At 47.2% G+C, this 22,928-nt stretch overlaps 1 protein-coding gene across 1 annotated transcript; it reads right to left on the minus strand.

The window, feature by feature from the left end:
* Nucleotides 1-1,618: 1,618 nt before the first annotated feature.
* On the minus strand, nucleotides 1,619-13,329 carry LOC308223131 (microsomal triglyceride transfer protein-like; the record flags this gene model as incomplete). Its single annotated transcript, XM_080621791.1, has 18 exons — nucleotides 1,619-1,763; nucleotides 2,044-2,214; nucleotides 2,472-2,596; nucleotides 2,928-3,155; nucleotides 3,587-3,708; nucleotides 4,772-4,869; nucleotides 5,497-5,714; nucleotides 5,830-6,042; nucleotides 6,162-6,269; nucleotides 6,726-6,891; nucleotides 7,439-7,596; nucleotides 8,264-8,417; nucleotides 8,712-8,851; nucleotides 10,263-10,379; nucleotides 10,969-11,076; nucleotides 11,585-11,725; nucleotides 11,927-12,108; nucleotides 13,263-13,329. 18 exons carry the CDS (start codon nucleotides 13,327-13,329, stop codon nucleotides 1,619-1,621), a joined length of 2,661 nt encoding a protein of 886 aa, XP_080477917.1.
* Between the last annotated feature and the right edge of the window lie 9,599 nt (nucleotides 13,330-22,928).

The following is a 22,928-nucleotide window of genomic DNA, read 5'->3' on the forward strand; positions in this document are numbered from 1 at the left end:
TGGAGGCATGACCCCACTAAACTTTTCCTGTTTGGGTTGAATAATGTCTACCCTTGAAGGATGTTTACCTACCATAATGTCTTTGTAATGTTTGTCCAAGCTCTCTGTGATAGATCCTCAATCCAGAAAGGATCATGTCAGTCAAACTTCATCTCTTGCCCTTCGTGGCAAGCAACATCTGTATTTGCCCTGTAGGATGGACTGAGCCACTCATAACTCATTAAAAAGTGATACCGAAAGGACGGAGAGCTTGCCAAACACCTTGCCAGCTTATGCTATGGTTTATGCCCTGCCTGTCTTAGAGGGGGAAAAATGTGGAAAAAATTCAAGTGTTGACACTAGATCAGGAAGCAGCCACTGAGGATCTGCATCAGAAGGGTGTATGCAGAGCTGCAATGTGATGCATTAATGCCTTGGAGACACCAATGTCTCTTCCCTTTTTCCTTCAGCCAGATGCTGCTTGAGTCGTCCTATCTCCTTCCAGCCTCCTCCAATAGCCTGTGGGTCTCCAGCATTTTTTTCACCTTTTTAAGCTCCATCTTCAAGACAATTCTCCCTGTTTCAAGATGAGGATTGAGAATGCTGGTCCATGCTCTTTAGAAGGGTCTCTTGCAGTTTGATACACAATCTCCTGCTCTCTTTTAACTTTGCCTTCATTTCCCCCATTTTTGGGAAAGCTCTTTGGGCTGCATTCCTCTGCCTTGCTCCTTTTTTGCTCTGAGTGTAAATCCAACCCTCACGAAAACACAAGCTACTTTCCCCCTAGCATCACCTTTGCTGCCTGATGTGGCATCAGCCCCATCCCTGGCAACAGAGTGCAAATTCCCCTCAGGAATGAGAAGATTGCTCCAACCTGTGAGGGCAGCTGAGCTGCCTTCATATGAAAATAAATGCAATTACTCAATTAATAAATACAATTAATAAATTCAATTAATCCAGAAAGAACATGGAATAGTTGGCAATAGGCTATGAAGCATTTTGTCTTGCTTCTCTGCCTTTCTCTCTCAAGATGATTCTGGGGCAGTATTAATAAAAAAAAAAAAAAGAAAAAAAGAAAACCCACAGCTTTTCTAGAAATATTTTTCTGTGTTCCTGGGCAATTTGGCAGCTGCAAAACTCTGCAGTAAAGGAGGGTCATTCACTCCCCTTGTGGCGAACATTCTTCCTGCTGGCTTCAGATGTGCTCCCTCCTGCCTGCTTTGATAAATGGGGAGAAAACATGGCATTTTGGGGTATAGGCTTGTAGAAGGGTTTCTTGGGCTCTGAGGAAGTCATTCATTAACAAAAGAAGGCTGTTTATCACAAGGACCAGTCTTGCTTCAAGCAAGACTTTCCCCATCAAGAGGAAGAGTTCAGGCAAGGGAAATCTTAGCCTTTGGGTTGGGGAGGCAGGTTTAGCTCCTCCTGCCCCAAGCAAGGACTGCCTCTGGCTGTCCTGGAGCAGTTCCAATTCCTCTTGTGGTGTCTTATGATGCCCTTAGTGCAGCATTTTTCTTATTGAAAAAATCATTGTGGAGAAGTTGGGCAGAGCCTTTAACAGCTCTTCTTGGCTTCACAGAGAACTGGGGTGTGTGACAGGAGAGGGGCAATTATCCAGTTCCAAACTGTTCCAACCCTTCTATTCTTCTGCAGCCAGCAGGAGGTTGCAGACCTTGGAGTTGGCTTGGTGTAAGGCAAACTCTTTCCCAGGCATGGTGCCTTGCCTGCCTTTTTGAGTGGTGCTGTTCCAGCTCCCAGCAGACTTGGAAACTGTGAAGATTTCTCTGTGGGACAAGGTGACAGCAAGATGGTCAGGAGGTTGTGGTGGACCTCATCTTCCTCCTAGACCTGCATATTCATCATCTCCTAGGTGAATGGTCTAGGCATGGTGCTTCTACTGATGTCAGCATGAACTTATGGTGTCCTTCCCCCATCCTGACTTGTTTTGACCCACCATGCTCAATAAGTTTACAACCATTAATTCCCTCCTCTCCCCAAGAAGTCCTCCCTTATCTCAAGCACATCACAATGTTTCTACAGTATCTGGCCATATCCAGAGACTACCTGTATGGGACTTGCTCCTCTTTCAGCTGCAGGCACATGAGCACTGGGCTGCTGGAAAACCTCAGCATGGTATCAAACTGGACTGAGGTCTCTGCCTCTGTCTGGCTTCTCAGTGTGGCTTGGAGAAAAGGGGTATCTAGTTCTGCCTGGAAATCAATGGCGAGGCTTCCCCTGTGAGAGAGAAGCACATGGGTCTGGTCACTGAGCAATTGCTCCAAATGACCCCATAAGCATCTTAGGTCTGGCCATGGAAAAGGAGTGTGTAACCAGAACCCACCAGATCCCTACCTAACATGTCCACCAGGAAAGGCTGGACCAAGCAAAAGAGCAAGAGACTGTGGAATGCCAGCCTAAGGTGGAACATTCCTTGGGCTGGGCCCACTGGGTACCCTGCATCCCCAGAGCCAAGCAGTTTCCTGCCCACTGACCTCGCATTGATGCTGGTTTTCAGTTCCTGCTCCCAAATGTTCACATCCATGTCAGCTGAAATGTCAAGCCCCAGCCCACCCTGGAGTCTGATGGCCACTTGGAAGCCAGGCTGCAGAGGAATGACCTGGAAGATGGAGAAGACAGACCTTGCTGTGACTGGGCACTGCTCTTGGCTGAGCAGCTGATAATAGCAACAGCTTGTGACTGCTGGGACTGCTAATCCCAACCTCACAGCTGGGCTTGCAAGGAAGGAACTGAAGCCATGTATGTTCCATGGCAGAAGCAGTCATCGTGATGTTTTACCAGTCCCAAGAGACATCTGGTAGTGCCACCTCGCTCTTAGACCTGTGTCTGCAGCAACATAAAACTGAAATCCACTGGCTCGTGCTGTGGAATTCACTAGGATTTGGTGTGGAGGCAGGTCACATACCCCTCCTCCTTCCCCCATCTGGTACCTGGTGATGGTCCATCAGCAGGAGGTTCCCTTTGACCATACTTGTGGGTTCTCCACTGCTTAATAGGACCTTGGCCATTAAGTCTGTATATCCCTGGAAGAAGATGATCGGACGCAACTGAACATCAAAGAAGATGGCAGACATCCTGGCCATGAGCTCTGGCTCCTCTTCCCCTTCCAAGACATTTTCTCCCAGCATCGAGTCCATCCCTTGTGCTTCAATAGTGACCTAAAACACAGAAGCAGAGATGTGAAAGCTGTACAGAGCAAGGCTGGAGAGTCTATTTTTTGCTCTGCAATTCTATTTGAGTTTCTCTATTTGTCCAGCCTTAGCGTTGGCACCCCTTGAAGCAGGAGGACAGGGTGGCTTGGATGGGGCACCCAAACTATCCCTGAGCACTGTGCAGCAGTGGTGTCATACCCACTGTGTTTTGGGGGAGTACAGCTCTTCCTTCTCCAGAGCAGGTCTGTCTGGTTTCACATCAGTGATGGGGGGTACAAATGTATATATTACTGATATGGAGCACACTGAGTGCAGAGGTGAGGTCAAGCACCATAAGGAGGTTATGAGGGGACACAAGTGGAGCAGTGGCATAACAGGATCGGTGCTGTTACGCCCCTCCATGTATGTGGCCCCCAGCCACTCTCTGTGCAGCGCACCTGAGCTGCATGAAGCTGCTGTCCGTGGCTGAGCAGTGAGAAGTCAGAAACACTCTTCCTCAGGAATCCACCCTCCAAAAACAGCAGGTCCAGGCCGAAGGTGGAAAGCAGGTCCTGGGTGACTGAAAGGCAGAGAGATGTCCATAAGCACCCCAGTGTTTATGTGCAGTGCCTGGCACATCTCTCTCTGTGAATGAGTCACTGGATGGTGGTGAACCATAAATGCTCTGAGAGCAGCAGCATGGGTGAAGGATGACAAGAAAATACAGAGCCTGTTGATGGGATGTGGAAGGCTGGGATCCTTGCAAGTGCGGCTGTTGTGCCCAGTGCCACTGAGTCCTCGCTCAGCAGGATGGGACTGTGTCTTAAAAAAGCTTGCCAAGATTGATTGCAGGAACTGGGAGGTCACTGGATACATCTAAAAGTAGGATCCCGAGAGCTCCTTGGTAATTTGTAAGCCTCCTCAATAGATTGTAGGGGCTGGCCAGGTTGGCTGACCTGCACAGATCTCTCATGTTAGCCATTAAATAGCTGATAAAGCTAAATGATTCAGAGGGGAAAGCTTCTCAGCACTATCTCCTTCCATTTTTGCAATAATCAAAGGCTTTAGCATTGCAATGTTTTCTTTCAGTTCTTGGCTATTTTGCCCCCCCCTACCCCCTACAAGGCTTAGCTAATTTGAAGAGGGGTGAAAATGAGAGCTGAGGGGTGAAGATTTAAGCAGATATTTAGCAAGCATTGATTGTTGCAGTCTCTCTGAAGTTTGAAGATTTTTATCTTAGTACAGGGATTCTCCTCTTTGAAGAGCTTATTAAAAATACCTACAGAGCTGAGAAATATCTTGACTTATCAGGAAAAGCACAGAAACTCCCACCCACAATCTGCCATCTGTTTCACGTCCAGCTGAAGTACCTCTCCCAAATTACCAGGATTTGGGAAAAGTATGTGGCACAGCCCAGCCTTCCTGCTGTAGGGATGTCAGTGGAAGGTGTATATATATATATCTCAGGTGATGACAACCAGCCAGCCTCAGCTACTTGCTGGAGAACATGCTTGGAAGCCTCGCACTGAGATTTTGGGGCATTTCTATAAAGCTGAGGCCTCTTCTGAAAGCTGCCTTTCCCTATCAACCCCTGCTTTAGCCATTTGAGGGGACGATGGGGTCATTGTCCTCTGTGGTGTCACCTGTCAGAGGTCCTGAGAAAGAAGAGGAGATGCCGGCTTTTGAGAAGAAGTTGTAATTATTTATCCGTGGGTCTCCCATGATGTCTTTCATTATCTTCCTGGAAGCAAAAGGGAAAAGGTATGTCAGCACTGGGAGGGAAGGAAGGGAAAATGTCAGTGCTTGTTACAGAAAGCCGTGCGAAGAAGGAAATACAAATCTCTGAAGTATTTGTTGCTTGCTGACTGCCCAGGGAAGTGTAAGCAAAAATTAGAAATGAGCAGACATGGGCTCCCCTGAAACTTCCCTCTCTTACAGCTTATTAGGATAAACCAGTCAGATATTTTTGTACAGCTTCTGCTTAGCTCTGAAGAACGTTGGTGCTCGGTTCATTTTGTGCAGATAAGAAGATGAATGCAGTCACACATTGTGCACTGCCCTGCCAGGCAGTTTTGGCCTCCAAGGACTCTGCTGCAACCACGAGCCTGGGTCCTGCAGCCACAGGATAGGACAAGGAAGGGACACTGTGTTTCGGCTGGCTGTGTGAAGTCTGCACTAGCACTCCTCCTCTTCTCTTCCTATAGCAGCTGGGAATTTCCAGACAGCATCAGTGCCAGCTCTAAGAAGTGATGCTCACATGCTTTAAAGGCTAGCTGGCTCAAAAAGCCAGAGCTGGAGTGTGGAGGAAGAGAAAAAAACAGTGAGGTAGAACTAGGGGGAAAAACGAAGCCTTTCCCTCCTGACCCACCTTGCTGGGTAGTGGTGGTGGGCATACAGGCTGCTCTGGACCTTCAGCAGCAGAAATGTTGCCATCTCTGTCTCCAACTCATTGGCGGCCAGCAGGATGTTGATGACATCCATGGGCAAGGGCTCCTTATCCAGGAGGATTTCTGCAGCACCCAGGCGACATGTTTTTTCATAGCTCTTCCTCTTCTTGTGGAAAATCCTCCTCATTGCTTGTTTCACCTGATGAGAGACAACAATTAAAATGGTGGTGGTAGGGTGGTAATGTGCAAATGGTAGCTCCATTTTGCACTCCTGGTGGCTTGGAACACCAAGCCTTGGCAGCTTTATTTTGTACCTTGCTGGAGATGTGCTGAGCGGGGAATCGTCGCAGGGCAGAGATGGCTGCAATGGCAACCGTGGTGGGACCCTCCTCAGCATGGTCCAGGAGGATAGGGATAGTTTCGGGGAGAGCTGCATTCCCCAAGGCCAGCAGGTAAATGACCATCTTGGACTCCTCCTCAGCACCTCTTAGCCCCCTGAGGATGGTTTCCACCCCACGCTCCACCTCCTGCTCGGGGTTTCCAGGGGGACAGAAAAGAAGAAGGGTGAAGTGAGGGACAGGAGATATTCCGGGGACCCCCAGAGGAGTGGGGAACATCTGAGAAAGCCAAGCATGGGATGACTCACCTGCAGCCCACACAGTTTCTGGAGGCACAGCTTGCCGACTAGAGAGCCCATGGCAAGTATGCCTGTCTCCTGGATCTCTGGGGCCAGCTGCTTCCCATCCAGCTTGTCCTGAGTATCCAGAAAAGGGTAACATGAAGCAGGAAAAAAAAGAAAGAATGGGTAAAAAGAGAGAGAAGGAGTATGTTTAATCTCTTACCAAAAAGCTTTTGCCAAAAAAGGAAAAACTAGTTCTTACCTGCCTTGAAGGAGGCAATGCATGGTTTAATTGGATAAAATACTGATTATTTCATAGTGGGTTTTAATTAAGCTTTTTATTATCTGTAATTAATGCACTGATATTAAGCACTTTCTGCTGAATGTTTTTCCTCCAAGGACATCTACTCCCATTGCCAGTGTCCCATTAAAAGCACATAAAATAATCCCATAAGCAGGAAGATGTATTTCTAAATAAAATATTTTCCTTTTTCCTGCAAACATGCTTGCTGTTCCCTCCTGCCTGAAATCGGGTGAGGATCCACCTGGGACTCAGGACTCTCAGGCAGGGAGAGAAATGCCCATACTTACTAACACCAGGCGGAGAAGCTGTCCTGAAGGCCGAGGGGAGAAAGCTGCTGCATAGAGAAACTTTTCCAGGAGGGAACTGGGCTTCTTGCTGAAATCCAGGAAGTCGGAGAGAGCTGCCAAGGATGCCACGGACTGTGCGGCCACTGCTGCCTCCACAACGAAGGGGCTGGAGCAAGAAAAGGGAAGTCATCAGTGGCACAACCCACCTAAAGAGCTGGAGAAGAAACAAGGTACCCTGTGCAGCTCCTCATCTCCTTTTCTCTTCTCCATGCTTTCCTCTTGCTTTAACTCTCAGGAGCTTAGTTCATAAGTTAAAAAAGCCTAGAAGATTGGCTCTGGCTCTGAAGTTGCACACATTGAAGTATTTCACTGCAGAGAGGAGCCTGGCCTCAGTGCCCACACTGGCAAGGAATGAGTGCTATGGCCATGGGTGGATGGTGTGTAAATAACAGACCTCCAATGGTATTTGCAGAAGGCCTTGCTGGAGTATTCACTCTGCTCCAAAGCTAGAAAAAAATAAAGCCATGCAGTGTTTGTACCGAATGGGCATTAAGAAAAAACATTCACGCTACACAGGATGGCTGCCTGGACCACGTGTGGTGTAGGGACCAGAACCAAATGACCCTAGTTGCCAGGGCCAGGAATGACCCTACAAGCCTGGGCTCTACATGCACAGAAATCAGTTTTGGCAAGATAGCTCCTGGGATTCTCACAGCATCTCCTCAGGCGCTGTCCTCAGCAGCTGCAGAACATCTCTCTTCTTGGCACTGCGCAGCATCTGAATGAACCGCTGGAACTGCCAGGTTGTCGTTGCCTTTGAGGTGTCCATTTTGACTCTCTGGCTGTCAAAAGCCTTCAGGTAGGCTCTCAGCTGCAAAGATGAGGTTTGCTAGGTGGGATTTTTATCCTCATTAGCATGGGATAAGGTTTATACTTGGGAAATATTTAGAAGTGGAGAGGGTCCATTGGGGTCATGCAGTTGCGTGCAGGCCTCTACTGCAGCCTCCCACCCCCACTGCTGAGGACTTGTGCTGAAGCCCAAATTCCCCAATCTGTGGTATGTGTCAGGAAAAGATCAGGAGAAACTGGGAGCAGCCCTGGTGCCTTAAAGTTGCAATTCCAGATTTCCCAAGTGAAAAGCATGGAGCAATTGAGGACACAGAAAAACCCAAACCTTTGTTTGTCCTTGTCAGCCTATCCTGCAGTGGACATATTTCCTGACCTCGGACCTGTGATGAGTTTAGCCCAGCTGTATGTGACAGCTGTGCACCAGGTTTCTTCCCCCATCACAGAAATGCAGCTATGTTGGGGAATCCTTCCACCATAGGTAGCAACATTACACACTAGGACAGGTAACAGGTCAGGCTGCTGCTTTACAGCACTTCTGGGGCCACATCCTGCCTTGACAGCAGTAACCAGCCTCTCCAAATGCACCACTGTGGTGTAACCCCAAATCCTACAGCCTTCTCCTGCCTGCCCAGGTGCCCAGCTTGGGGGAGAGCATGTGGTGAGTTTTGGGGTTGGGTAGAATCACTGACCGATGGGCAGTGGGTATAGACCCTCCTGAAGGGCAGGCTGGCCATGCTCAGGGGCTGGTGCTGTCCCTTCATGCCAGCCAGTACATCCTTAAGGCTTCGTGCAGCCACTTCTGCTGGGCCGGGTATTGGAGGAGATGCTAGCTGGAGCTGCTGCCTGTGGAGGGAGGAGAAGCCATTGGGAAGTGCTTCATCATTTACAGCCTCCATGGCTCAAAGCTTGGTTGGGTTCATGCAGGCTTGGAGAAGGAGGAGATGTGGGGACAAGCTGTCAAAAGGTGCCTGGTGTTCCCCCAGTGCAATGCCCAGCTGTTGCACTCGGTCCTCATTGTTACCTCCATCAGGCTGTGCCACCTGAGCTGGCAGGAGAGCACTGAACACATCCAACAGATGCACCTTCATCCCGTGCCAGGCTGCCCAATTAGGGTAGTGGCACAGGGACATCACTCACCTTGAACTGATTTTGATGCCAGTGGTGGACCTCAGGGCTAGAGACACCATGTGGCTTTCCTCTGCCAGCACTGACTGGAGGAGGTTGTCTTTTACCATGTACTGGCTTCTGCTTGTGGGCTGCCACTTCAGTCCAAAAATCTTGAAAAAAGAAAGGCAAAGAGAAAAAATACAACCTTTTCTCTCTTTCTCATGAGACTTCTTTCCTCTCTATTAGCAGCAAGGTGGTGTCATCATGGCTCAGCCACAGAAAAGGGCTGCAGAGGGAGCAGGGTATGCTCCTGCCTGGCTTGGGTGATGCATGGAAACTGAGAACTGGAAATAAATGTCTCCAAAAGCATTGCCCATACATCCTTCAGGTCTATTTGCCAATGCTCCATAGCCGCACCAACACATTTTCACGGTGTGGGAAGAGGTATGGCCCTCAGTGCCAAAACCAGCCTCATCCTGACGAGCATCAGCAAGGACATTCTCCAAGTGAAAGTGGAAGCTAAGCAACAGCAATTTCCATGGAGCTCATGCCAAAAACCTCTCAGCTTCCTCACTATGCTGTGTGGTGACTTTGGGGAAGCTCTCTGGCTGTTTTCTTTCCAAAACAAATTATGCACTTGCTGGACTTCACCTCTGCTTTGTCAACCAGCTGTGGTGAGGGGAGCGTGGGACATGCTGGGAGATGTTACCAGAGCAGCTGGGCTTGCACATTGCAGGCCCTGGGGAAGGGAAGAGCTGAACCATGTGCAAGAGTGGCAAATGGCATTAGCAGTAATAACATCTGTATCCTAATTGAGCTTTTTTATCCATAGGCTTTGCCTTTTACAGAACTGGGCAGTATCATTGTTTTGCTGTCACAGCTACAGGAAAGATCCAGAGAGTTGCCTCAATCCAGATGGCAGGCTTGTGGGAAAACCTTGTTGTCAAAAATGTGCTATGCAGGGTTGGCTATTTTTTGGGGTAAATTTGCCATGATGCATACCCCAGAAAGCTTTTATTATATGAACATTCAGAGTTTGACTGCCAGGTGTTGAGACCCCTGCCAAAACCCGTGGGCTGTCTCTGCGGTGATGTCCATTTTTATATTGAATTCAGTAGAATTTATGTATTTTAAAAGGCCCATTGATTTTAATCACAGCAGGTATAATGGCATTAAGATCCACAGAGTTTCATCTATTTAAGTCAGGCTAAACACGGGCTTCTGCTCTAAATGAAACAAGCAGTGGTCTTTGGCCCTGTCCCCTGTCAACCTAATCCCCAATCCAATGAGTCTGAGGTCTAGAAAGCATTTCTGTATCTCCACCTCCCCAAGCAGGATTAGTTGACAGGTGAGAAGTGATAACAAGGGTGGGATGATGCAAAATATATGCTTCTCCTGAGGTGTGTTGGTACATCCCACTCTGGGTATGGGTCTAAGAGCTAGAGTCCCATCTCAGACTGGTGCAAAAGGCTGAAGCCAGCTGTGACTGGGACTCAAAGCCCACCTGCAGGAAGATTTTTGGGCCAGCCCTGTTGTACTTGATATAAGTTGAGTCCACCACCGCGAGAGAAATGGACTTGCTTTGTTTATGGAGGCGAATCCAGAGTTCGGCTTTACACAGCTGAGGAGATCTTTTGTCTTTGTGATGGAATGGTTGGACACAGTGTACGTGACTTGGCAGCTCCCAGAGACATCCTCCTGAAACACAAATGTAAGTGACCATGGATGAGTTTGGCTTTGATTGACCCTGAATCAAATGATCTATGTAGAGAACAGACACAGAGGACAAATTAATTAATAGAAAAATCATCAAAAAGTTAGTAAATGGGCCTTAACTGAGGGTGGTGGATAGCTCCATGTCCATCTGGGTGGGAAATTTACTTTTGAAAATTCAGGCTAACACCACCAGCAGTGTCTTTGTGCCTCTATTTTGGGTCTTGAAGTTATTTCATGTTGTTCACAGGTCACTCCAGCTGAGCTCTGGAGGAAGAGATTTTCTTGCTGTTTGCTGGCTAGGCTAGCAAAAACAAATCCTGCTTGGTAGAAATTCTAATGGAGTTTTTTCTACATTATTGCTACCGTCCAGGGAAAAATGATGATTTTGTAAGTGTGCCCACTCCTGAAAATCATCTACTTATTTTGCTGGAGCAGCAAACCCCATGATGTTTATCCTGAATTTTGCCTCCTTTGCTGAAGCACCTGGACTGGCTGTGCTTTGGAGCTGGCTCTTCTGCTGTGGCATGGTCCCTGGCTTTTGGACAGGATCTGGCCCCAGCTCTGCACCTACCTCCACTGCAGTGCCTGCATGAGGCTGGAGCTGGAGCAGACTGATGATGCCTCGCTTCAGGTTCGAGATCAGGATGCTTTCTGCTTCATTCCCGTAGGCAGCTTTGACCTGGAAGGGCACAAAGAGGTGCTGGCTGCAGGGACAGCTCTGCAGGCTCTCTGCTGCCTTCCCTGCTGAAAGGCATCTCCCCTGCAGCCTAAGCAACACCCTCTAGATAGCTGAAGATTTTTCTCAAGGAGGACTGTATCCCTCAATAGCATGATATGTGTGGGTGCATACCCGTGAAATCCCACTTCCCTGTTTCTTCCAAAGCCTTAGAGGAGAAGGTCAGAAAGGAATATGTATCCCATGGTTAGAACTGAAGCCCTTTTAACATGGGAAGCTGCATCTCCAGCTGAGCCTGGAGCCCATTTGGAGGATGAGGCTGCACCTACATTCATACTGGACCCTGTGGGAGACCATATATTCTTACACTTGGCACTCTGGTTCCTTATGTTCTGATAAGAAATCAGAGGCGAAGCAGATGTTTGTATGGGCTTCATAGCTGGGAAAATCTGGGATGTGGGTAGAAGTGCTCTGCAAGCACGTGGGCAAGCCCAGGGGGCATCCAGCTGACCTTCCCGCTGCTCCAGGAGATGAACACTGGCTGCTGGAGGTCTGCCTGTGATTCCTGGCTCAGTGCAATCTCTGCAGGGGGACCTCTAGTGCCGCCCTGGCTCTCCTCTTCCAGCTCATGTTGGGCTTTCAGGTCGCAGACCTGTGACGGCAGAAGATGGCAGAAAACAGTGACCAAGCACGTCTGCCCTAAAGTTGCTATGTGTTTTACCTGCAGGTGATGGCCTCTTGGTCAGAGAGGTCATTTTTCAGGTGGCTTGGGCTAGAGAGGGAAGGAGCTAAAGACAGCATCACTAATCCCAGGTGGTGTACCCATCCACAATGGCTTTGCCAACTCACACACCTGCACCTGGAGCAGCTCTTCCCTGTCTTGGTCCCTCCAAAGCCTGTGCAGCTGGACCAACGCCTCAGCCCGCAGCCAGGCTCCCCGCATGGACGGTGTGGATGTGTGGTCCAGCCGGACATCCAGGGTATAGTTGTACTGATACAGGGTCTTGGGCTGGAAAGAAAGCAGCTGCAAATCCCCTGAGGAAAGATGCAAATGCTGAAAGTATGAAGTTGCAGATATCAGTCCTTCCACATGCTGCAGTCAGCATCCTCCCTTGTAGAAAGAACCTGGACTTGCAGGGATGCTTGCAACCTGTATCACTTTGCCTCCTGGAAGTGTCATTTTTATGCCAAGCAGTAGGTATAGCTGACATGTTTGAGGGAGAACATAGGGAGGTTTCAGTGGGAAATTATTTGTGCCTGCAATTTGGATATTTGTGTATTCTTGGGGTGGCAGCTGATTCCTGCTTGTGTTTCCAGTCCTTCCTTAAAAATGCTGTCCAGGGTGTTGGCTATGCTAGGGGATTTAGGGACTTTTTGCAAGTGCCAGGGAAATGCACTTCGATCCTGAAGTAAAGTATCCTGAGCAGGAAACGTATCCAGACAGGAGGGATATCTCAAAGAGTCTTTTCAGCATTGTACATTAACTGGGGCAATGTTGACATTTTTATTAAGAGCAGAAGAGAGGCCATATTCTTCATATCGTGTGTTTCCCAACAGAACTGCTAATTCTTAATTAACCCACTGACTTTGTGACGGGGCAAAATGAATTTGGTGCGGCAGCTTTAGATCAGACCTCCTTGCCTTAATCTCATCTGTCTAGAATTATTTGGAGCCCCTTCTCTTGTTCCTATACAAATATGACTGTAGGGAGGAGGATTGCCTTTGCCGTGATATAACCGGTCTAATCTATTTTCTTAAGTCACTTGAAATTCTCCTGCAAATCTTGCTGGGCTTCCTAAATGTCTTATAGTTCTGCTACTTTTGCTGTAATAACAAATGAAAGGAATTGATGGAAGTCCAGCTCGCTCCCTGGGGCTTTGCCCTGTGACTCAAGCTGAAGAGTTTCTATATTACTGCACTTTGCACAGTTTAAAAAGCTCCAGTTCTACAATTTTCCTCACCCCCCAGGGAGGACTTCCACAGTCCCAGAAAATCTTCCTGCCTTGGGAGATGCTCAGTCCATTTGCAGTTTTGGCAATAACTCTTCCCTCCCTGTCCGGAGACTAGGGAGATGTTGCATTATGGCGAGCTTCTGGGAGGCTTTTTGTGCACTGGGATGAGCATCCTGCCTCTTGGGGCACCCGGACCCTGCTGTGCCCCTGGACCCGAAGCAGCCCGAAGTCTCTTACCTTTTGCTGTGCTCACGAAGGAAAAGCAAAGCAGGCAAATGTATTCCAGACCTGCTTGCAGATTCATGGTGGGCTCTGGGAGCTGGGCAGGAGACAGGGAAGGAAGGGGGATGGGAGAGGGACTATACAACAAAAGTGGGAATGATCTGCAGCGTCAGGCGATGGGGCCCAACCTTCTCCCTATCCCCGCCTTATGCACCCAAAGGAAAGCAAATAATTAAACCTTTTCACCAACCCCCAGCAGCCACGGAGGGTTTGGAAATCAGCTAAGGGTTGCCAAAGACTGGCGGGTGGGGAGGAAAGCTGCAAAAAAGAGCTGCCAGGAGCACTTCAGCGTGGAGAAATCGCCAATTTGCCTTGATATGGGAGGGGGATGCTCAGAAAGCTGCTCCATTCTTCGGTGAACCATTTCTTCCTGCCAAAAGGGAAGGGGAAGAAATGGTTGGTTTTGAAAGAAAAGACCTGGAAGGGGAAGAGGGAAAACTGCTTTTCCATCCTTTTAGTTAGAGACTGGGATTTGCAGCCTGGAGGCTCAAATTACTTAAAGGGCCAGGCTGGAGGGGGATGGGGAGATTCCGCTGATGGGTTGGACTATGAACACCATTATCCACCCCTGTGATCCCCCCCTAACAGGGTGGGAAAGGGTTTAGGAGGTGGGTACTTTGCTGGTTGTGCTCTACATAGCCTGCTAACACCTTTGCCCACTAACTGTCGGTTTTTTTCTGTGCAGGAACTTTTCAAGTGCTGAGTTTAACTGTTTCCTAAAGACACTACACGCTGCAAAGGGCCAAAGTCCATATGAGGTGGCTTAGGGTTCTGTGAAGTCTGCTTAACAAAAACAATGGGCACGTGGGAGAGAGTGGGGCACATCGCACCCTCCTTGTACATGGATCTGAGAGGCAGTACTGTCATTATGGAAGCAATCTGCATATTGCAGTAGGACCAAAACCCAATGGGTTTCATGTTACATCGTTTTCAAGGGCAATCCTCCAGCTCTGCATCACTACTGGATTTTTTGGCCACTAATGTGATCTGAAAAGCAGGACAGATCCAGATGTGAGCTACCTGGGGACAGTCCAGCTGTAGGTTTCCCAAACATGGTGTCTCCACTTGGTCCTCTGATGGTCTTTATGGATAAATATCCCATATTTAGGTTGAAGAATTTTCTTCTCTTTATTATTGTCTTTCTTGCTGGTCTGTCAGCTTTTCATTCGTTTCCTTTTGAGTGATGACCATTAGGGCTATCCTTGAGCCGGCTGTTCAAGATGTATCCACAGGCTGTGACACCATTATTTGCGAGGGTCTGTCTGCATCAGCTTCTCTTCCTGGGATGCACTGAGGGGGCAAAGCACACTAGGGATGATGAGAGTCCTGCTGACCACAGAAACCTTAACCCTTTAGCCAGGGTAGGGAAAAATGAAATATTTCAAAGAACAAAGTGGCTGTTGAGGGTTTAAGTCCTGAAGATAAGGTTGCAGAGTGGTTGTAGCATAAACACACTACCTGAAGAGGGAAGGAAACAGAGATAGCTTGTGAAAAAGACCCTGCTGAAAAGGGGGCCTCAAACAGGAACTGGACTTCGGCAGGTTTGTTTATTTAGACTTGGGGGTGCTGAGTCCTTCCAGGACCAGGCTATGGGAAGGGGACAAGCTGCAACCTGCTTTCTTATAGGCAGCCCCCGAAACTGCTGACTGCTACCTGCCGGGAAGTTGGAGAGGCAAAACCATGTGATAGTCACTCAGCAGAGCTTTTCTAGCAGTTCCAAGGAAGAGAGTTTATCCACTGCCTGCACTACTGATGATGAGGTGCTGAGCTCCCCCTTGAAATCTGCATGGGAGGTGTCTTGCTGTCATTTTGTCGTCTCCTGTTACAATCTCATCCTCATGACAAGATAGCAATGGGCAGAGAAAGTAGTCATGCAGCTGAACAGTCATGAGGGATAGGTTTTATCTCTAGGTTTCGAAATCAGGTCTCTAGGCTGAACCAGCCATCCCAGATGCCTTCCATAGGCAGAGGAAAGAGAGAGGTGTCTTCAGAGGATGCCATGTGCTGCTTATCTTGGACACTGCCTTACTGTGACATTAATCTCCCTCTGATGGTATTTATTTAACTCCATCAATTATGTAGGAAATTTAATACCTAGCTCAGACTTTGATGTGTAACTTTGAAATGAATCCTGCCTTCTGATGTGCAGCTTTGCCAGTCACTGTGACAATTTCTCTGCCTGAAGAGAAAACTCCCCCACGTTTGTTAGTGAGGGAGGGGAGGCTGGGATGAACAGTGAGTTTCAGTGCCAGTTTTCACCTAGTTTCTCTTCCTCCAGACCCAGTTCTTGCTTCTGCCTCTGGGAGAATATGTGAAATTGTAAAGCAGAAGAAATCAGATGTTTTAAATTCCTGGTGCTTGTCATGAAAATGAAGGGCAGATAGCTTTCCCTGTTGCTCAGTGTTGCTGTGTTTGTCCACGCCATAATGACTATAGGACACTATGGCTGTGTGTTACCCAGCATTACTGCATGGCTACCCATACCCATGTGCTGCTCAAGTGATGGGATAAATGTCAGTGAGCTTTGAATCCATACTTGTGCAAGACTAATCAGCATTCCTTGATGCATCTCCTCTCACACGCTGGTCCTTTCTCCCTGCATTGGGACCATGGAGCAGTCTCCAGAGGCCTCTGCTTGGCTCCCTGAACCTGCTCTGCAGGTACCTGCTGGGCTGGTCAATGCTCCTGCGCCAATCCCTGGAGGTCAGATCCCCTGTGCTCCCCAGTCTCTGCCCCACTGCCTGTGGCTCAGGCTGGAGGTTGGCAGCTACAGTTTCCAGCAACCCCAGAATGATGCTATTTTCACTAAGAGGAGGGCAGAGGAAGCAGAAGTGAATGTGCTTTCACTGTTGCATTAAAAGCTTTGATAGTGTCACAGCTGATCCTCTTTTCTGAACCTTCACTTTTAAGTTCCACTCGCTTCAAATTCAACCAGTTCTTATAAGGCCTCCAACTTGCTAAGAGTTCTTCACATCTGGGGCTGTCATGCTTTTGCAAAGATGCCTTATGGAACTTTGCAAACCTATGGTGAGCTGTATGGTCTTAAAAACAGTGTTGCTGATATCTTGAGTGCTTCTCCAGCCCCTTGCATATCACCCAAGGGAAACATGATCTCCTGTTTCAATCCAGGTGCAACCTGCCAGTGCAAATCCTCTTCTAATAAATTCACATAGTATGGTCAAGGACATGACTTCTTCATTTCAATTTCTTGTTTGGACACTGTGCTGCTAATTTGCTTGGAAATGAGATGGTGACAAGCCCTACAGATAGAATTGGGATGCTGATCCCCCCCATGCTGGTCCCCAAACCTCATGTCTGCCAGTGGCTGTCTGCCAAATTACCATGGAGAGGCTGGCTGCGGGACCTGACGTGGCAGCTCCAAAACCCATTGCCAGGGCAGAGCAGAGCAGGTACACCCAGCATAACCAGGTCACTGTGTCCCAGGGTCAGAGATACATGGGGGGACCATGCCACCAAGATGTGATATCAGGATGGACTTTGGCAAAGAGTAGTCAGCCTGCCCAGAGGCTGCACTTGTCTAGGTGAAAGCAGGATGGAGCCAATGAGGACTGTTACATCTTGTATCAAAGCCCATTGACCTATGCGTGTTTCCAGGGGACTTTCAGGTGTAGATTCTCATAAAAAACGTCTAGTGGAAATAATGAGACTCAAACACTCCTTACCCAGGGGAATACCAGTACAGGTGGCCAGTCTCTAGGCTTGGAGGCTGTACTGGGATCTGAACTGGGGAGGCCACTCTACCATCTGAGGGTTTTCCAAGCACAGCTGTTGTCTTCCTGGAGAGTTTCCAGCTCTTGATCACCCTGGGGCAGATGGGAAGGTGAAAGGAAAGACTCCCTAAGGGCTCTTTTCCTTTCCCATGTTTTGCATGTGATCTTTAGTTGCACACCCACTCCAGCCTCTTATTCAGGAGTTTCTAGGAAAGACCTGGAAGCAAGTAGAAAAAAAACCCCCACTGATAAAATATGCAGATAGCCCAGAGGGGGAAGCAGGAGATAACAAAGAGTACACAACAGGCCTCAGGGGTAAATCTTTACAGGGTGACTCAGCGGAAAAGAGCAAAGGCAAAGAGCAGAGAATGCAGGCTGCACCTCCAGCACAGGGGAAGGGTCATTCTCCTGAAGGACACCGCAGCTGCTGCTAACCAAGACATCCCACAGCAGGTCTCCTTAGCAGTGAGAATGATTCACCATGGAGCAAACTGTAGAGGGAGCTGTGGGATGCTCCACTCTGTAGCCTCAAAGCCAGGAGAATGTCTTTGCTGGAAGATATTCTGCAATGCAAGAACAACTAGCTGAAATTCTTTAGCTCTGCTAAACACAGCAGATGATATGTTATAATAACCTGTAGTGACTATACACCCCATTTGGTGCCATTCATTTTTCTACAATGGACCAGAAGCTTGTGAAAGCGGATCCTGGTGTCTGCCTGTCTGTTTGTCACAGCCACCTCAGCTCCAGTTCTTTTCCAGCCACTCCAATCTCTTTTCCTTATCACAAACTCTTGCTGCTAGAAAGGGAGGACAGCTTGCCCTGCACCAAGTGTCATGTCATGCTTTGGTCCTCATTTTCAAAGGTCTCCCAGCTTCTGCTCAAGTCACTTCACTCTTACTCTGTCAGCTTTCCCACACTCTGTGGTCCTCCTTGCCTTTCGTCTGCAGCTGCTGATGAATCCTGGTCCACTCTCTGGCGTGTCAGCCCTGCTGTGTGCTGAGGCAGGATTGGGCTCATGATTCAAGGCGGAAATGGCTGCGTCAAACCAGTTCTGGGTTTGGCTCAAGCCCCTCCATTTTTGTTTGCTAGAGGCATTGGCTTTGAGTAGTGAAGGCAGGTTTCCAATGCCAAAGGGAAGGCATTCTCAGGGCTTCAGAGACTAAAAGTTTGTACATGATAAAGGGATGCATATTGCTGTTTCTAAATAGTGCAGGTGTGCCTGATGGGTGCTTCCTTAGTGCTTTTCTAATTCTAGTGCTTATAAATCTGTGGGGACTCTCTTCCTGCTAAAAGCCATGCTTTAATACAGAGGGAGCCTTCCCTGCAATGTCTATTAGATGGGGAGGAGCAGGTATGGCCCAGGTACTCTGGGGTTGTATGGGACATACCAGCCAGGAGAATCCATCCATAGGGCCAGGTGTGTCCAATGTAAAGCTGAGGGCCTTAATGGCCCTAAGGAGCCTCATCTGGGGCCTCCACACAGACTCATGGGCATATGTAAACTCAGCCTCCATATTAGGTGGGTTTTTTGAGACTGTGAAGGTGGTATTGGTATTTGTTTTCTTTGTCCTGTATTTGCTACCCTTGAAAAGGACCTGAAGCTGCTTCACGTGCTTGCTGTATTGGGGAGTGCTGATGGTGACTTTTGTGAGGACCCAGCCTCAGATGCTTCTAGACAGACCTCGTTGGTGAGGGTGTTATATGTACTGGGTCACCCTAGAGCATCCTCCTGCATTGTATGGATCACGTATCCTTCAGTAAGTTGCTGTTGTTTCCCAAACTGTCTGCCTTTTCCTCCTGCTTCCCCTTTTACAGGTCTCTAAGGTAGGTAGGATACATCCTGTGACTCTTTGGGCCAGCTGAAGTCTCACTCTGCCCCTCAAGTCCATCATATCAATGCAATGAGGTAATGAAATATAAGCAGTTTGGGTTTTGTTTTGTTTTTTAGGTTTTGGGTTTGGCTTTTTTTAGAGGATGAACAGTTCAGGAGATGATGTAAATTCCTGCAGAGCAGCCTGTTGCATGTCCTGTGAGCAAGGGCTGGAAAGTATCTTGTTTTACCTGTTTAAAAAGCAAACGACTCAAAATCAAGTGGATAAACTCGTGCTCAGGTAGCAACACTAAATATTTGGCTTTGAAATGTTTGGAGCTATTTTATTTGTGAATTTGTCTTACTTTTTTATATAGCTTTGGTCTTGGCCCAGCCCTTTTAAAAACAGTTCACACAAGTTGGGCCTGGCAGCCAGAAGTGCTCTCTTTCCAACCTGTTTTTTCCCAGTTGCTTCTCAGGAAAAGACTTAGATTGTGCTGCTTTTGTGGAGGAAAGCAGTTAACACCAGTGATGAGTCTGTTATGAGACAGAAAAGAAAAGCTACTCTCCACCAACCCAGTGGAGAGACTTGTGAACCTGCCATTTGCAAGGTGCTTGACTGTGCACTTTGTGCTTTATCATATGGAGGTTGCTAGGCTGCATTTCTCAGCACAGCAACAAAGCCTGCCTCATTTTGTGTCCCTTGTTTCTGCCTTCTGCCGCCTGAAACTGGCTGTGGAATAACCCCTGTGCTTGCCTTTTTAAGTTGCTACTTGCTTACCATGGCTATGTTGTGGGATGGACGCACACACCTCAATAGATGGAGTGGTGGTGGGGAGAGCCTCAGCATAGCAAAGTGGTATGAACTGTTCTTACATCTCAATCTGAGATCTCCCAAGGCCTGATAAACTGAAGAAAAGACTTTTCTGTGTTAATACACGAAAGTGATATCTTGTGCAATTACAGGAATACAGGACTGGCATCAACTTCAAGAGGTTCCCTGGCCCATTTCCCTGTGGTTGACTGTACCATGACAAATAAACATCTGATCTTTTTGTAAAGAGCTTCTGCTGATAGAGATTTCTCAGTTTTTTTAGTGAATTTATCACAGTATTTTACTGCTATAGGGATGTCTCCTTTTGCTGCAATTTTACCCTACTGCTTCTAACCCTAGCCGGTATGGAAAGTTGTTTCTTTAAGAGAGGAATTTGAAGATACCTCAGCTGCAACCCTCTTTTCTTCCTTTCTCACCTTACAGGTCCTCTTTTCCACAACCTTGCTCTTTCCCTATAACCCTTGGTAATCAACTGAACTAGAGGGTTCAGTTCCCCAGTTAAGTCTCTTGTGTATGCTTGCTTTTCTGTCTTCTGAGAGCTGTGTATGAAGATCTGACTTTGAGGAGCCCATCCTGCTCCTTTTGCTCAAGCAACTGGCCTTACAGTTTTTTTCATCTCCTTCTGTAACTCTGGTTTTGGACTTTGGCACTGATGGGATTCCTTAGGTTAGCGCAAAGGACTTGCTGAAATGAAAAATATCCAGGAAACTTTTCCTTTTTTAAGGTTATAATGCTTTCTACAAGTCCTTGAGTCATGACCATATTTGTTAAAAACAAACAGTGCAAAAGCACATACATTTCTCTCTCCTGGCCCCTTGTATTTCATCTTCTTTCTGCATGGTTCATTAGTTTGCAATCTCAACAATTGCCAGGGAAACATTTCTAATCTTGTCAATCGGCAGTGCAACTGCTTTTTAATTTAGTTTTAAAATAGGTTTTTAAGTCACGCTATGCCTATGCTATTGATTTTGAATTCTTGATTTAGTAAGTTGCTTAACAAGATCTTCGCTATGCTTCTTTAATGCCTTTCTGCAAGGGTCAAAGAATAATATTTACAGAGAGGGAAGAAGTGTTGCCCGGTGGTTGTTTATAAATGTAGTGTATTAAGCTAGGTTTCTTTAAAAGCCATTTAGTGTAACTTGCATTCAGTGAAATTAAGGCACTTGAATTACTTGGGAAAATTGTCCATTTAGGATAGATCCACACAGTGAACTGTGGACAGATGCTGTTCACCTGATGTGGATGGCAAACGTGTCCTTCGATCAACGGAAGGCCATTCCCCCCCCAAAATATCTGTTTTGTGCTAACCCCAGCAATGTAGAGGAAAGGCAGAAGCTGTACAAGGTGGTGTGCTGTACGCAAGAAATCCCACAGATGTGCTTGATGTTCAGTTCTTTCAGATCCAGCCGCAAACTGTGGAGGGGATGAGCACCCTTATTGCTGGTTGGGTGTTGCAGCCAGATCACTTCTGATTCTGCTTAAATTCAGTGTAAAAAGAGAAAAAAAAAAAAAAATCTTAGGGGTGCTTCAAGTGAAAGAAGAGAACAGAAAGATCGGAACATTACTGGCCATAGTAATTGGTATTTTAGTGTTCCTGTTTCTAGTAAAACTATATATCCAACATAACTTTTCACCACAGTGTTTTGGGATAAACATTGTCGAAAAACCTGACAATCTGGCTGCTGCTTCTCCTGTTCAATATTAGTGGCTAGTTTTCTTCGTTTGCATGCTTTATTCTTGATTGTCATGAGATGGTTTCCTGAACTGAGGTCCTTTGAAATGCTCAAGCTTTCAGAAGGTCAAAAGCCTTGCTTTGAGAGAAATTGATGCTTTTTTGATGACAAAGCAATAGCTTTATCAAAAATCTTTAGAACATTGTGTACCTTTCCAGCACAATGGTGTGGTCACTTCTTTCTTTGACATGAGGGGAGCAGATTGCTCTTGACTGAGATCTGCTGGGAGCTCCTTTGCTCTGTGGATACCTTTCTGCAAATGCTGGAGGTCATTTCATTGCATGTAGCCCCTGTGACCTGATAAGGAGATGCTGGCATTGGGCTTGCAGAAGTAGGAGTATCCAGAGGGCATAAAAAGTTGAATGTCACTATGCATTCAAGTCCTATGTGGCCATTAATTTTTCAATGTACATGGTACCATCAACAATGTCTTTGTTTATGTGCTGGGATGTAACTACCAGGCTCCTGTTTGTGCTGGTATCAAGATTACTTTGAGCACCGTGATGTCGAAAGCAAGGTATTATATTTACCAGGGTAATTGAAGCTGACTGGATAAGAGCAGGCTCCACTGACAAAGTGCCTAGAAAAGCCAGTGCTGGGGTCATCTTCCAGTTGCTCCTAATCTCTGCTGCCACCAACAGCATGGCTGTCTTGCATAGTGAGGATAGGGAAGAAAGTAATGGTTGGTGCCAGGGGATCTTGCTCTTTAACTGGTGTTTAAACTGACTTTCCTCAGACACAAAGAAATCATGGAGGCTTTCATGACTCTGACATGTGTATCTTGTTACCCATCAAACCACTGCTGTGCTCTGGTGTTGGATCTGACTCTGAGAGAGCCAGAACTTGCTTAGAATTAAAATGATGCTTGACAACCCTCACATGCAGCTGAAAAATCTCTTGTTTCTCTCTCTGGAAGAGGGATGTAAGCCATGAGGCATTAGGCCAATGCTTGCTGCATTTTATTTACATTCTTAGAATTAAACAAGGGGTTGATAAGATTGACAAGGAAGATATGACTTAAGAGCTTGTTAGACAGCAACCTCTAAACTCTTTGAGTGATTTAAAGAACAGTAGGGTATGAAGACTGTTTTCCAGTGTGAGATTAGAGTAATCAATAATAACATGCTCACTGACATGAAAGTTGCTTCTTAAAAGCAATTTATCATTCATTGAAATGCAGGAGCATTTGTGTTTGACGAAGCCCCAGTGGAAGGATGAAGAATATTCCTGTATGATTTCTTCCCCTTGTTGTGCCAGCAAGAGCAATCAGTCATATTTAAAGAAGTGTTTTTTGCTCTGTAATCACCTGTAGTTTGAGGGGAAACAGTATCCAGGAGCATTAATTATTTAATCTGCATTTCTTCCTCTATGTGTGAGATCTGGGTATTGTGCCGGGGAGCAGGGCCAATAAAATTTCTGGGCTGTATACTGGGACTTGGAGGTCGAGAGGTTAACACTCGGAGAATCAGCTCCCTCTACGGTCAAAAGAGGGAGATACACCTGCCTTCA

Source organism: Psittacula echo (assembly GCF_963264785.1).
Source record: "Psittacula echo genome assembly, chromosome: 6".
NCBI classification, from domain to species: domain Eukaryota; kingdom Metazoa; phylum Chordata; class Aves; order Psittaciformes; family Psittacidae; genus Psittacula; species Psittacula echo.